General features: G+C 45.9%; 1 protein-coding gene across 2 annotated transcripts in view; it reads right to left on the bottom strand.

The window, feature by feature from the left end:
• The window catches only part of LOC111963317 (kinesin-like protein KIF26A), a 110278-nt gene that overhangs the window by 62504 nt on the left and 34888 nt on the right, over positions 1–12886 (bottom strand). For both annotated transcript variants that reach the window (XM_023986658.2, XM_023986660.2), the window contains one exon: positions 8240–8710. In XM_023986658.2, the coding sequence (XP_023842426.1) occupies positions 8240–8710 (471 nt within the window). The remainder of the gene's footprint in view (positions 1–8239; positions 8711–12886) is intronic.

Below are 12886 nucleotides of genomic sequence, written 5' to 3'. Positions count from 1 at the left end.
CAGTCCTGTACCTACAGTCCGTCCTGTACACTACATCAGTCCTGTCCCTACTGCCAGTCCAGTACACTTTACCAGTCCGTTACACTACAGTCCAGTCCTGTAACTACAAGTCAGGTCCAGGTTATCCATCACCAGTCCAGTCCTGTACACTACAGTGCCAGTCCTCGTACACTACAGTCGTTACACTACATCCGTCCTGTACACAAATTACAGTCCAGTCTGTACACTACAGTCAGGTCAGTACACTCAGTCCAGTCCACTACAGTCAGTCCAGTACTACAGTCCTGTACACTACAGTTCCAGTCCTGTACACTACAGTCAGGTCCAGTACACTACAGGTCCAGTCCACTACAGTACACTACAGTCCAGTACACTACAGTCCAGTTCCTGTACACTACAGTCCAGTTCCTGTACACTACAGTCAGGTCCAGTACACTACAGTCCTGTTTACAACTACAGTCCAGTCCTGTACACTCAGTCCAGTCCTGTACACTTACAGTCAGTCCAGTACACTACAGTCCAGTCCACTACATTCCAGTCCTGTACACTACAGTCCAGTCCACTACAGTACACATACAGTCCAGTACACTACAGTCCACAGTCCAGTACACTACAGTCCAGTCCTGTACACTACAGTCCAGTCCTTACACTACAGTCAGGTCCAGTACCAGTTACAGTCCAGTTACAGTACAGTCCAGTCCTGTACACTACAGTCCAGTACACTACAGTCCAGTCTGTACACTACAGTCAGCGTACAGTACACTACAGTTCCTGTACACGACCAGTCCAGTCCACTCCAGTACACTACAGTACCTGCGTACACTACAGTCCAGTCCAAAAGTAGCCACCCTTTGCCTTGATGACAGCTTTGCACACTCTTGGCATTCTCTCTACCAGCTTCACCTGGAATGCTTTTCCAACAGTCTTGAAGGAGTTCCCACATATGCTGAGCAATTGTTGGCTGCTTTTCTTTCTCTGCGGTCCAACTCATCCCAAACCATCTCAATTGGGTTGAGGTCAGGTGATTGTGGAGGTTAGGTCATCTGATGCAGCACTCCATCACTCTCCTTCTTGGTCAAATAGCCCTAACACAGCCTGGAGGTGTGTTGGGTCATTGTCCTGTTGAAAAACAAATGATAGTGGGACTAAGTGCAAACCAGATGGGATGGCGTATCGCTGCAGAATGCTGTGATAGCCATGCTGGTTAAGTGTGCCTTGAATTCTAAATAAATCACTGACTGTGTCACCAGCAAAGCACCCCCACACCATCACACCTCATCCTCCATGCTTCAAGGTGGGAACCACACATACAGAGATCATCCGTTCACTTACTCTGCATCTCACAAAGACACGGCGGTTGGAAGCAAAAATATCAAATTTGGACTCATCAGACCAAAGGACAGATTTCCACCGGTCTAATGTCCATTGCTCGTGTTTCTTGGCCCGGGCAAGTCTCTTCTTATTATTGGTGTCCTTTAGTTGTGGTTTCTTTGCAGCAATTTGAACATGAAGACCTGACTCATGCAGTCTCCTCTGAACAGTTGATGTTGAGATGTGTCTGTTACTTGAATTCTGTGAAGCATTTATATGGGCTGCACTTCTGAGGCTGGTAACTGTAATGAACTAATCCTCTGCAGCAGAGGTAACTCTGGATCTTCCTTACCTGTGGCGGTCCTCATGAGAGCCAGTTTCATCATAGCGCTTGATATTTTTTGCGACTGCACTTGAAGAAACTTTCAAGACATTTTCTGGATTTACTGACCTTCATGTATTAAAGTAATGATGGACTGTCACTTATTTGAGCTGTTCTTGCCATAATATAGACTTAGTACTTTACCAAATAGGGCCATCTTCTGTATACCACCCCTACCTTGTCACAACACAACTGATTGCCTCAAACACATTAAGAAGGAACGAAGGCACAGCTGTTAATTGAAATGCATTCTGGGTGACTCCCTCATGAAGCTGGTTGAGACAATGCCAAGAGTGTGCAAAGCTGTAACCAAGGCAAAGGGCGGCTACTTTGAAAAATCTCAAATATCTTTTAATTTGTTTAACACTTTTTGGGTTACTACAAGATTCCATGTGTCATTTCATAGTTTTGATGTCTTCACTACTTTTCTACAATGTAGAACATAGTAAAAATAAAGAAAAACCCTGGAATGAGTGTTACTGTACATCAGCAGCTAATTTGCCTTTTTAACGCACAGCTTGACTTTAAACAGGAAAATAAATATTTAACCCCCAACAACAAAAGAAGCCTACACATCTACACACACACACATAAGCAGTGAAATACTACAGTGGACACTTTTCTCTGATAGGCCAATGAATCTTGCTGTGTGAAGGTATGTTACAGGTTGAGATGTGGAGGGGCAACAAAGCAGAGCCTGTCTGCAGCGCTGCCTGCCAGCTGGAGTATGAGTCAGAAGCAGAAGGAAGCTGCCTCAGCCTGGCCCCAGGAGTGGTAATGACTATGGGTGATGAGGCAGGTCCCAGGCTGCTCTTGGAGTGCTGGTCTGGGGAGAGAGAGCCAGGTAGGAGGGGGATAGGGGGTAGTGGGGTTCAGCTGGAAGTAGAACAGTGATCTCTCTCTCTCTTTGGTCCAGCAGAGGGAGTGCTGACAAAGTCCACTGATCACCCAGGCAGCCCATAATAAAAAGCACTGTTCCTACCAGGGTCTCCATGACAACACAGGGTTAATCCTCACCCTAAATCACTAGTATATCAAACTGTACACTGATCAGTGAAAGTGTACAAGAACCAGTTTGAACAAATGGTAGAGTTAAGCCTCTAGTTTTCCTTCACATTCATCCTGGTGACACATCCACACTGGGTAACCAGCAACCTGAAGTCAAACACGGTATGTCGCTTGACAGGATATATTTTATCAACACCAACCAGTCCCTCTGCATATTTACTTGCTCAGTGTTTGCCCTCGATTCTTGTTTGGTAACTAAAACAACATAATTTACAATCTTCTTATAAAGTGTAGGCCATCTGTCAACAGAGGCAGACAGCTGAACTATTTACAGTGCATTCAAAAAGTATTCAGACCCCTTGACTTTTTCCACATTTTGTTACGTTACAGCCTTATTCTAAAATGTATTAAACTATTTTTTTCCTTCATCAATTTACACACAAAACCTCATAATGACAAAACAAAAACAGGATTTTAGAATTTTTTTGCAAATGTATAAAAGAAAACAGAAACATAACATTTACATAATTATTCAGACCCTTTACTCAGTACTTTGTTGAAGCACCTTTGGCACCATTTAAAGCCTTGAGTCTTCTTGGGTATGACGCTACAAGCTTGGCACACCTGTATTTGGGGAGTTTCTCCCATTCTTCTCTGCAGATACTCTCAAGTTCTGTCAGGTTGGATGGGGAGCATCGCTGCACAGATATTTTCAGGTCTCTCCAGAGATGCTTGATTGGGTTCAAGTCCGGCCTCTGGCTGGGCTCTCAAGAACCTTCAGAGAAGCCACTCCTGCATTGTCTTGGCTGTGTGCTTAGGGTCGTTGTCCTGTTGGAAGGTGACCGTTCGCCCCAGTCTGAGGTCCTGAGTGCTCTGGAGCAGGTTTTCACCAAGGATCTCTCTGTAATTTGCTCTGTTCATCTTTCCCTCGACCTGCCTTTGTAAAACATCCCGACAGCATGATGCTGATGTGATACAGATGTGACACTTGGCATTCAGGCCAAAGAGTTCAATCTCAGACCAGAGAATCTTGTTTCTCATGGTCTGAGAGTCCTTTAAGTGCCTTTTGGCAAACTCCAAGCGGGCTGTCATGTGCCATTTACTGAGGATTGGCTTATTTCTGGCCTGATTGGTGGAGTGCTGCAGAAATGGTTGTCCTTCTGGAAGGTTCTCCCATCTCCACAGAGAAACTCTGGAGCTCTGTCAGAGTTACCATCGGGTTCTTGGTAAACTCCCGGACCAAAGCCCTTCTCCCCCGATTGCTCAGTTTGGCAGACATCTCTAGGAAGAGTCTTGGTGGTTCCAAACTTCTTCCATTTAAGAATGATGGAGGCCACCGTGTTCTTGCAGACCTTCAATGCTGCAGACATTTTTCAGTACTCTTCCCCAGATCTGTGCCTCGACACAATCCTGTCTCTGAACTCTAAGGACAATTCCTTTGACCTCATGCTTTCCTTTGACCTCATGGCTTGGCTTTTGCTCTGACATGCACTGTCAACTGTGGGACCCTATATATACAGGTGTGTGTCTTTTCAAATTATTTTCAATCAATTGAATTTACCACGGGTGGACTCAGATCAAGTTATAGAAACATCTCAAGCATGATCAATGGAAACAGGATGCACCTGAGCTCAATTTTGAGTGTCATAGCAAAGGGTCTGAATACTTATGTAAATAAGGTATCTGTTTTTTATTTTTAATACATTTGTAAAAATTCTAAAAACCTGTTTTCACTTTGTCATTATGGGGTATTGTGTGTAGATTGATGATTTACATTTTGTTTAATCCATTTTAGAAAAATGCTGTAATGTAATTTTTTGGGGAAAAGTCAACGGGTCTGAATACTTTCCAAATGTGCTGTATATACATAGCTGACATGCGAGTGCAATACATCAACATGCAGCGGCATACATTCGAACATTCATATGAACACAGGCACCTCCGGCAGTAGGGCTATACCTCACACAAGCACTGACACTATAAGCTTGTCATGATCACCACAACCAAACATGGTTGTTTTTAATCCCATGGGAATAACTCATTGACTATATCTCAGAGAGCCATTTTTGCTTGCCTGTTATTATTAATAACCACATCAATCTTATTAGATGCCCGACATCCGTGTTGTGTCGTTCCTGATATCCATGGATATATAAGACTAAGCATTGAACATGCTTAACTAGGAAGGCATTTCCGTTGTGTTGAAAATCCATCATGGTCCGGGTTTGATCCCAGGCTGTGTCGCACCCGGCTGCGACCGGGAGACCCATGAGGCGACGCACAATTGGCCCAGGGTCGTCTGGGTTAGGGGAGGGTTTGACCGCCCGGGATGTCCTTGTACCATCTCGTTCTAGCAACTCCTGGTGGTGGGCCGGGCACAGGCACGCTGACTTCGGTCGCCAGCTGGACGGTGTTTCCTCTGACACATTGATGCGGCTGGCTTCCGGGTTAAGCGAGCATTGTGTCAAGAAGCAGTGCGGATTGGCAAGGTCGTGTTTCAGAGGACGCATGGCTCTCGACCTTCGCTTCTCCCGAGTCAGTACGGGAGTTGCAGCAATGGGACAAGACTGTAACTACCAATTGGATATCACAAAATTGAGGAGAAAAAAAAGGGGGTAAAAAGTACCAGAAAAAAGAAATTCCATCATGATGGTACAGCAAGGGCCTCTTGTACATGTCAGGGTTATGATTTCTGAAGTGCGTGATGGAGAGACGGCTCATTTCAGTTTGCGCCCCGAGCGCAGATTCTTGTCACGCACCTGACGGAGCGGAAAGACTAACGACAGCATGCGGGCGTCTGTGACAGGAACTCAACACATACAAGAGAGATGTACCTGTGTCACATCATCCAGAAAGACTAAACTACTTCACACACTTAGGCAGTAAGCCTATCTGGACAGTTCATCCACAACCCTGTCATAGATTAAGCCAGTGGTGGTGTCAGGTTTCAGAATCAAGTAGCAGCAGGTTCGAGGAGCGGAGGGGCTCTCGTTGGGGGTGTAACCAGAATAAACAGCTCACCCTAACACATACATGTCAGAGAGCATTACCCCAGGAGAGAGGCTCAGGCAACCTGCTCTCCAATGCAGTAGGCCGTTATGACCACTGATGTCCCTGGTTGAGTCCCTGGTTAAGGGATAAGCATGCTGCTGTATGCCCTGGTCAGGTAATTAGGCACTCTCAGGGGTGTCATGTGTCCAGGACCATTGACACTGAGTGTCAGTAATGAGGGGACCTACCACCCTAAAAACCCCCAACCCCATGGCCCGACCGATAGCGACTGCTTCCCAGGGAGAGGAGGGTGATGTGGAGAAGGAGAGACAGTAAGCTTCCAATACAGGCAGTCTCAAGCCAACCGGGCTCAGTGACTCCCTCCCCATCAGCAGTCTAAAGAGCCTCCTCCTCTCAGAGCCGGAGCCTAGCAGCGATCCCCAGTAACCTCTGATTCCACTGTTCGACAGGCCATTACTTCTGAGGTGAAATAGACCCTGCTAATCTGGGCCCATCCTGATCCAATGGCTTCCTCAGCCGCTGTTATTGGTGGAGGAGTGTATAGGGGTGTATAGATAGACAGAAAAATGGACAACAATTTCATGTGAATAGTGGACAACAAAAATTTAGAATTTTCCTCAAATTGACTGAACAGTCTCCATCTCCCTCTGTGTGGCAGGTTGCCATGCAGGCCCAGCTGTACCGTCGCAGGCGGCAGCCCAGATGTTCCACTGGGTTTCCAGTGGGTAGCAGAAGAGTGGAGAGGTCACACCGGGCCAACAACACACACTAAACCCCCAGGGTCAAGAGCAGCGATTTTAGCAGATTATTGCGCATGTGATTGTGGATTTTGCAGAGCAGAGGGCAAATCACAGACTTGGGTCAATCAATTAGTCGTTTTGTAGTGTGCACTGTTCAGTTCAGCATTCACTACTCACACTCTAATGTTACTTAGAATGACTGAAATGTTCATCTAACCACATCCAACATCAGGGGTTAGAAGTTAGAGGTTTAAATGAACAATGGAGTGGGGAATTCAACAACAGATGCTGTGATTTTACTTTGTCAGGTTTTGGGAGACTGGAGTTCTCTAGCCAACCTCACAGAGGTAGGATGTGCTGTCTCCTCCATTTAACACAATGACCCATTCTCTCAGTGAGCCCATTATCCCAGCTGTTAACTGTGATGGATTGTTTAGATTCTATTGTAGTGTAAAGTGGACCCCAAATGTAATTCCAAGCCAGAGCCTTTTTACTATATATATTGTGAGTTTCAAGGTGCCCTATAATGGGCTGTGTGCTGATATTCTTTGGCCTCAGGCTCTAGTCTAAGACACTCTGTAGGATTGCTGTCAACAGGGGCCCTCTCCCTTCCTTCGTCTGCCCACCGCTCTGCAGAGTTTTACACTGTCCCCCCAAAGAAATCAAGTGGGTAATTGTGAATTAAAGCGCAAGCCTTTCGGGCACAGCGCAGCTCCAAATCCTCCATGGCCCATGTGGGTTTTCTGTCATTCTGAGGGATCTTGTTTTAATGAAAGAAATGGGCTTTAAAAAAGAATGCCAGGAACATTTCTGCTGTGTTTGTAAGTCAGTATCCTGAAGGGCCACTTGTGTCTCTGAGGCCCAGGCTCAGCCATGTGGCATTGTGCAACGCTTCATCCCAGCTCCCATCGGCTCTAATTGCTTTTAGACATGTAGGAGGAGAGCACAAGTCGGTCTCTCTCCCTATATGCAGGGCCTTTTGATTTGCCCTAGATTGCACAGATGCTGTTAAAAGCTTCTGGCGGCCTCACATAAACTGGCACTAAAGGCACTTGTTGACAGTCAAAGAGGAGAAAAACCTGTTCCAGAATAAGAAATAACACTGGCAGGCGCCGTAATTCAGTCAAATTTTCGAGTCAGCGATTTTCAATGCCATATTAAGTAGAGGCAGCAAAAACTAAATAAAACTGAAGAGCCATTAACAGCTTCTGATTGACAACGTAAAAGTAGAAAAGATTAGCTGGTGGTGAGTTTGCTCAGTGCACTCAGACTCCCTAGTGTAGAATGTCACAGCAGTGTGTAAGACACAGGTTAGAGGCTTGGACCAAATGTCCCTCTCACTGCAGGAAGAAAACTCTTCAATATAAAAGGACAACATCCCATAATGATAAGCCTGGAGTAAAGTATATTACATGGGGAATGTGTCTGTATGGAGCCATATAGTATGCCTGAGAGGAGCGTTACGGGAAGATTGTAAGGTGGTCATTGTGTCTTGGTCTCCCCAGGTAGACAGTACCACCCAGGAGCCATAACTCCTGAGGAATGACAGGTCCAAGGTCTGCGTGAGGTTCTTCTCATTTCTCTAAAGGTTTAAGATTGTCCATTGTCAGACGTTGTTCTGACCAAGGTTATTGAAAAACGTTGAAGACAACATTGATAAGAGTAACAAGCTGCCTATACAAAACATTTACTAGATGTGCTTTGATGCATGCTACCCGCAGACAGGGTAAACAGTGTATCTGTACAAATAGTAATAATGATGAGCATTGAAGGGCAGAGCATGTACCGGGCTGGACTGAGGGAGGAAGTTGTTGACTCTGGAGATGCTCCACATGCCTTCCAGGTACTGCTGGGCCTGGATGGTGACCGATCCCAGGGTCCCGGTCAGCTGCCCTCCCCCAACCGTCACCTGGACACTGGTCTTGGGCCCAGCAGAGACAGAGGAGCCCTGCGGACAGCCCAGCTCCCAGGGCACCCTCTCCCCTAGGGGCAGGACATTGTGGGCATGGGGGTGGGCTTTGGAGGGCTGCCTCACATGGGCACTGGAGGAAGAGAGTGTCAGTCTATGGGGCTGCCCAGTGAGGGTGGTGGACGGCAAAGCGGGCATGTTGTGGCTCAGGATCAGGGCCGGGGCGCCTACTGTCTGCAGGGCCTCCTGCCTCAGCTGGTGGAGGGGAGTAGAACACACCTGGCAGCATCCATCATGGCTCCCAGGCACTTGGAGCTGGTCGAAGACAAAGGCTGCGTAGCCAGGGTCCTGCAGAGGAAACACACAGAGAGAGAGGAGGGGGGGTTCAACTTAACATGGTCCCATTCAGAAAAAAAACATGGTATACTACGTCATATCTCCATATCAGCGTGATTGGGGCGTTTCCTGGGTGTTGTTCATATTTTCCAGGCGTGCCAGACAGTGGCTATCGGTGTGGTCCCTCCCGGAGGCTGCCCTCTGATCTTAGCTCTACCTCCCTCCCTGTCTGCCCTAACCACATCCACATCCTCCCCCTCAGGAATTCAGTTTGTTTAGACTGAGCTGCTCTGCTTGAAACCAGAGACAGCAGATCATGTTGCTGGTAGATGTGCTCATAGCTGCCTGCCTGGGCCTTGGACCCAAGTCAAACAACAGGGGCAAATGAAAAGAGATAAAAGGAAGTTTGAGGCATTAGTGAAAGACACATTCCTCTGGAACGCCAACTCAGTCAGACCCTTCTCCAACTTTCTGCAAGGCTGTTTAAGGCTACAGAACAAATGAACCTCATGAAGGGTTTTGCGCGGCAAGGCCTTATAGAAGGAGACCAGTAGAGGTGTGTCCTTTCCCTCTGTCTGTTAAAAGACTCCCTGAGGTGTCCTCAGCTGGAGAGGAAGGGAGTTGTGGGGGGTTAGAGAGGGAACTACAAAATAAAACAGCTGGGCCAATCCTAGGAGCTCAGTGTGGAAAATGTACATATGAGAACAGTCCCAGCATGAAAACATATGATAAAACGCCCAGCGTAAAAATACCCATCTCCTCCTGATGACAACTCACAACCTTTCACTAGCGATTACAAGTCAAGTTGTCTCCGCTTTTCTTATCATGCAAGTGAGGTTCTAAGACCACTTTTACACACACACACACACCACACACACACACACACACACAACACACCACACACACACAACACACACACACCAACACACACAACACACAGCAACTCAACACACACACACACAGTCTCATAAGAGGCATAAAGGGGCAGTAACCTCCCGGCCACTGGAGCAGAGCTCTAAGACAGGAGCCCACAGATACATAATGTTTATGAGGCCTCTGTTCCTTAGAGCCTCTGTGGTGATCAGGAGGAGTGAGACGGCCTGGCCAAACAACGACACTGCCTTAACGCAGTACCACTTAATACAGCAGTCTCCACAGAGTCACAACCCAGGGACTTTAAATCTCTTCCCTCTGAATGCAGCTCAATACAGAGACTTTTAGGTGACCTCTATGTTAGAGCCCTATGCTTATACCTACAGTATAAATGGTTATCATTATTATGAGTATATTGCACTCCACTCCCTCTATTGCTCTTGCTTACTAACAGCCAAGCAACGGCAGAGGACATGGAATCATCATCTTCATTTGGTCCCTGAGTCTAAGCAGTGTAAGCAGCCCCTATATATCAATGCTCTATCCACAGCACGGATCCAGTCCTCATGATAAGAGAGATTGATCGCCAGGCACGAAGATCCAGAGAGGGACATACAGTGCCCACAGGCCTGCCCCTGGAGAGAGAGGATCCTGCTGGGCTTGGCCCTTGGCAGGACACGGCTGTGCTGGTCCCCTTGTAAGTCGCCCTGGATAAGAGCGTCTGCTAAATTACTAAAATGTAAATATGTAAAAGTGAATGGTTTTTCAAGGGAGAATTCGTAGGAGCAACATGGGTTTAATATGGTTTACTTAGTGATATACTTTGATAAATTATTCATCACACGATACTGACACTATTGGTAATGCATAGTCAGAATTGATGTTAGGCTGGAATAGAATAAGTCTGAGCATTTACTGTAGATGATGTCCCAGGTCTTATCATAGTGTTGGGTGGGGTTATGTTGGCTAATGGAGGATACGTTTGCTACAATTATCTTCTTAAGAGCACTCATGACAACATTCCAATGAACATGCATTTATGTAAAGAGGCTGAAAATGTCAACACCATAAAGCTTTGGAGAACGATCTGAGGCTGGGAGACACTGATACATGTGAGGGACCTAACCTGAAGGCATTCTATTTCAACCTGTTTAACAAAAGGGCAGGTTCTGAATTCACCAGGTCTGAGACTAATAAGAAGAGAAATCGGAGAGAGACAGCGAGAGCGAGAGAGGAGGGGGGAGAACATATCACCACAGATATGCTCCAGTCTGGAAAACGTATTTGGTTGTGAGAGGGGACATTAAAGCAGTCATAATCAGAGTAACCTACCCTGGTCTCCTGGGCTCCCCTCCACCCATTCCTCACCCTTCAGCCTCCCACCAAGCCAACCATACCTCACCTCAGGCCATGACTATTTGGAAGAAATCAATTCCTCTCTCCCTCTCCTCCCATACCTTCCTCCATGCATTTGTTAGTTGTTGATTTAGGAGAGCCAATAAAAACAGCCACAAAGCTCCGCCCATCTGCTATTCTGTAGGGTTCTGTAGGTTAGAGAGTGGGCTTCCCTTGTAAAGTGGTCTCTGAGCTTTATGCTCTGGGGAAGAGTGAGCCGGAGGTCAGGGGTAGGAAGTGGATCATGTTGATGATAATGATGATGATGGTTATGATAGTGGAGAGGATGATGCTAGCCCAGCTTTGAGGTGGAGAGTCTGAAGGGCAGATAATATGTGATTGTCTCCACATCAAGTATGACATCAGCGAGCCTTCAATCTAAAATAATGGGATAGGGCATGACTTTAAGTCAGACCTTGGCTCTCTGCCTATCTTGTTTTAAGGACTTCTCATACGATTTCAGCCCGAAGTGCAGCCTGTCACAATTCTCACAAACACACACCTCAAAAAATCATGTATTTTGGTAGGGAAGCTGTTTCCAATATTTGTTTCCAATGTACAGATAACAAAATCGGATTTTACAGGCAAGTTCTGAGATATTTTAAACACAAACCGATGGCCTGAAGAGGTTGTGTCATGCCTAATGTGGAATACATGAGACATGTGACATACTATACATGCATTGAGGCTGACGCCATATTCGCAGCAAGCAGGGAACGTCCTGAGGACATTCGGCGACGTTCCCGTTAGGTCCCTTAAGGGTTTCAAGCGTGACGTTATCCCACCGACGTTCTGAGACTTTCATTTTACTAGTCTTTAGGACGACATGTGATGGTCCCAAGGGAACGTTCTCTGGGGGACCTTTTTAATAGTTCCCGGTTTGTTCAGGGGATGTTTGTAGGACGTTCTTGGGATGTTGTGTCATGGTTCCTGGAGGTTTTGTCTAGCTCCTGTTTTGTCCAGGGGATGTCCCTGAGAACGTTTTAAGGACATTCTTGGGACGTTGTGTCATGGTCCCCTGAACTTTCTTGGAACGTTGTGTCATGGTCCCCTGGGGGTTTTTGTCACGTGATGGTCCCAAGTGTCCCAAACCATTATAAGTAAAGTAATGAAATGGTATGTGGGTTGTAAGGTAAGTGGTACGCTATTCAGATAAAATAACAATATGATTACATTTAACATGATCACTAGTAACGACTTTTCAATATGACCCCACCTGGGATTTGAACTCAAAACCTCTGGATTTGGGATATGCTGATCTTTCTGCTGACTTTCAGAAGTCCCCGACACATTCATTACCTTTAATACATCTCAGCACTTGGCAAAAAAGTGCCATCTGCACTAGAGGTCGGCCGATTAATTAGGGCCGATTTCAAGTTTTCATAACAAATAGGTAACCGGCCTTTTTGGATGCCAAAAATCTTCACATAATCACTAGTTAACTACACATTATTGATCATATTACTAGATTAACTAGCTTGTCCTGCGTTGCATATAATCAATGCAGAGCCTGATTATTTATCATTGAATCACAGCCTACTTCAACTTCGGCAAACGGGTGAGGATTTAACAAAAGCGCATTGCCGAAAAAAGCACAATCTTGGCACAAATGTCCCTAACCATAAACACCAATGCCTATCTTAAAATCAATACACAGAAGTATATTTTTTTTAAACCTGAATATTTCGTTAAAAGAAATTCAAGTTAGCAAGCAATATTAACTAGGGAAATTGTGTCACTTCTCTTGCATTCAGTGTTAGCAGAGTCAGGGTATATGCAACAGTTTGGGCCGCCTGGCTCATTGCGAACTGTGAACTAATTTGCCAGAATTTTACATAATTATGACATAACATTGAAGGTTGTGCAATTTAACAGCAATATTTAGACTTAGGGTTGCCACCCGTTCGATAAAATACAGAA

Source organism: Salvelinus sp. IW2-2015, linkage group LG4q.2 (genome assembly GCF_002910315.2).
Source record: "Salvelinus sp. IW2-2015 linkage group LG4q.2, ASM291031v2, whole genome shotgun sequence".
Lineage (NCBI taxonomy): Eukaryota > Metazoa > Chordata > Actinopteri > Salmoniformes > Salmonidae > Salvelinus > Salvelinus sp. IW2-2015.
Note: the sequence above shows the minus strand (reverse complement) of the source record. Positions and strands in the feature narration are given on the sequence as shown.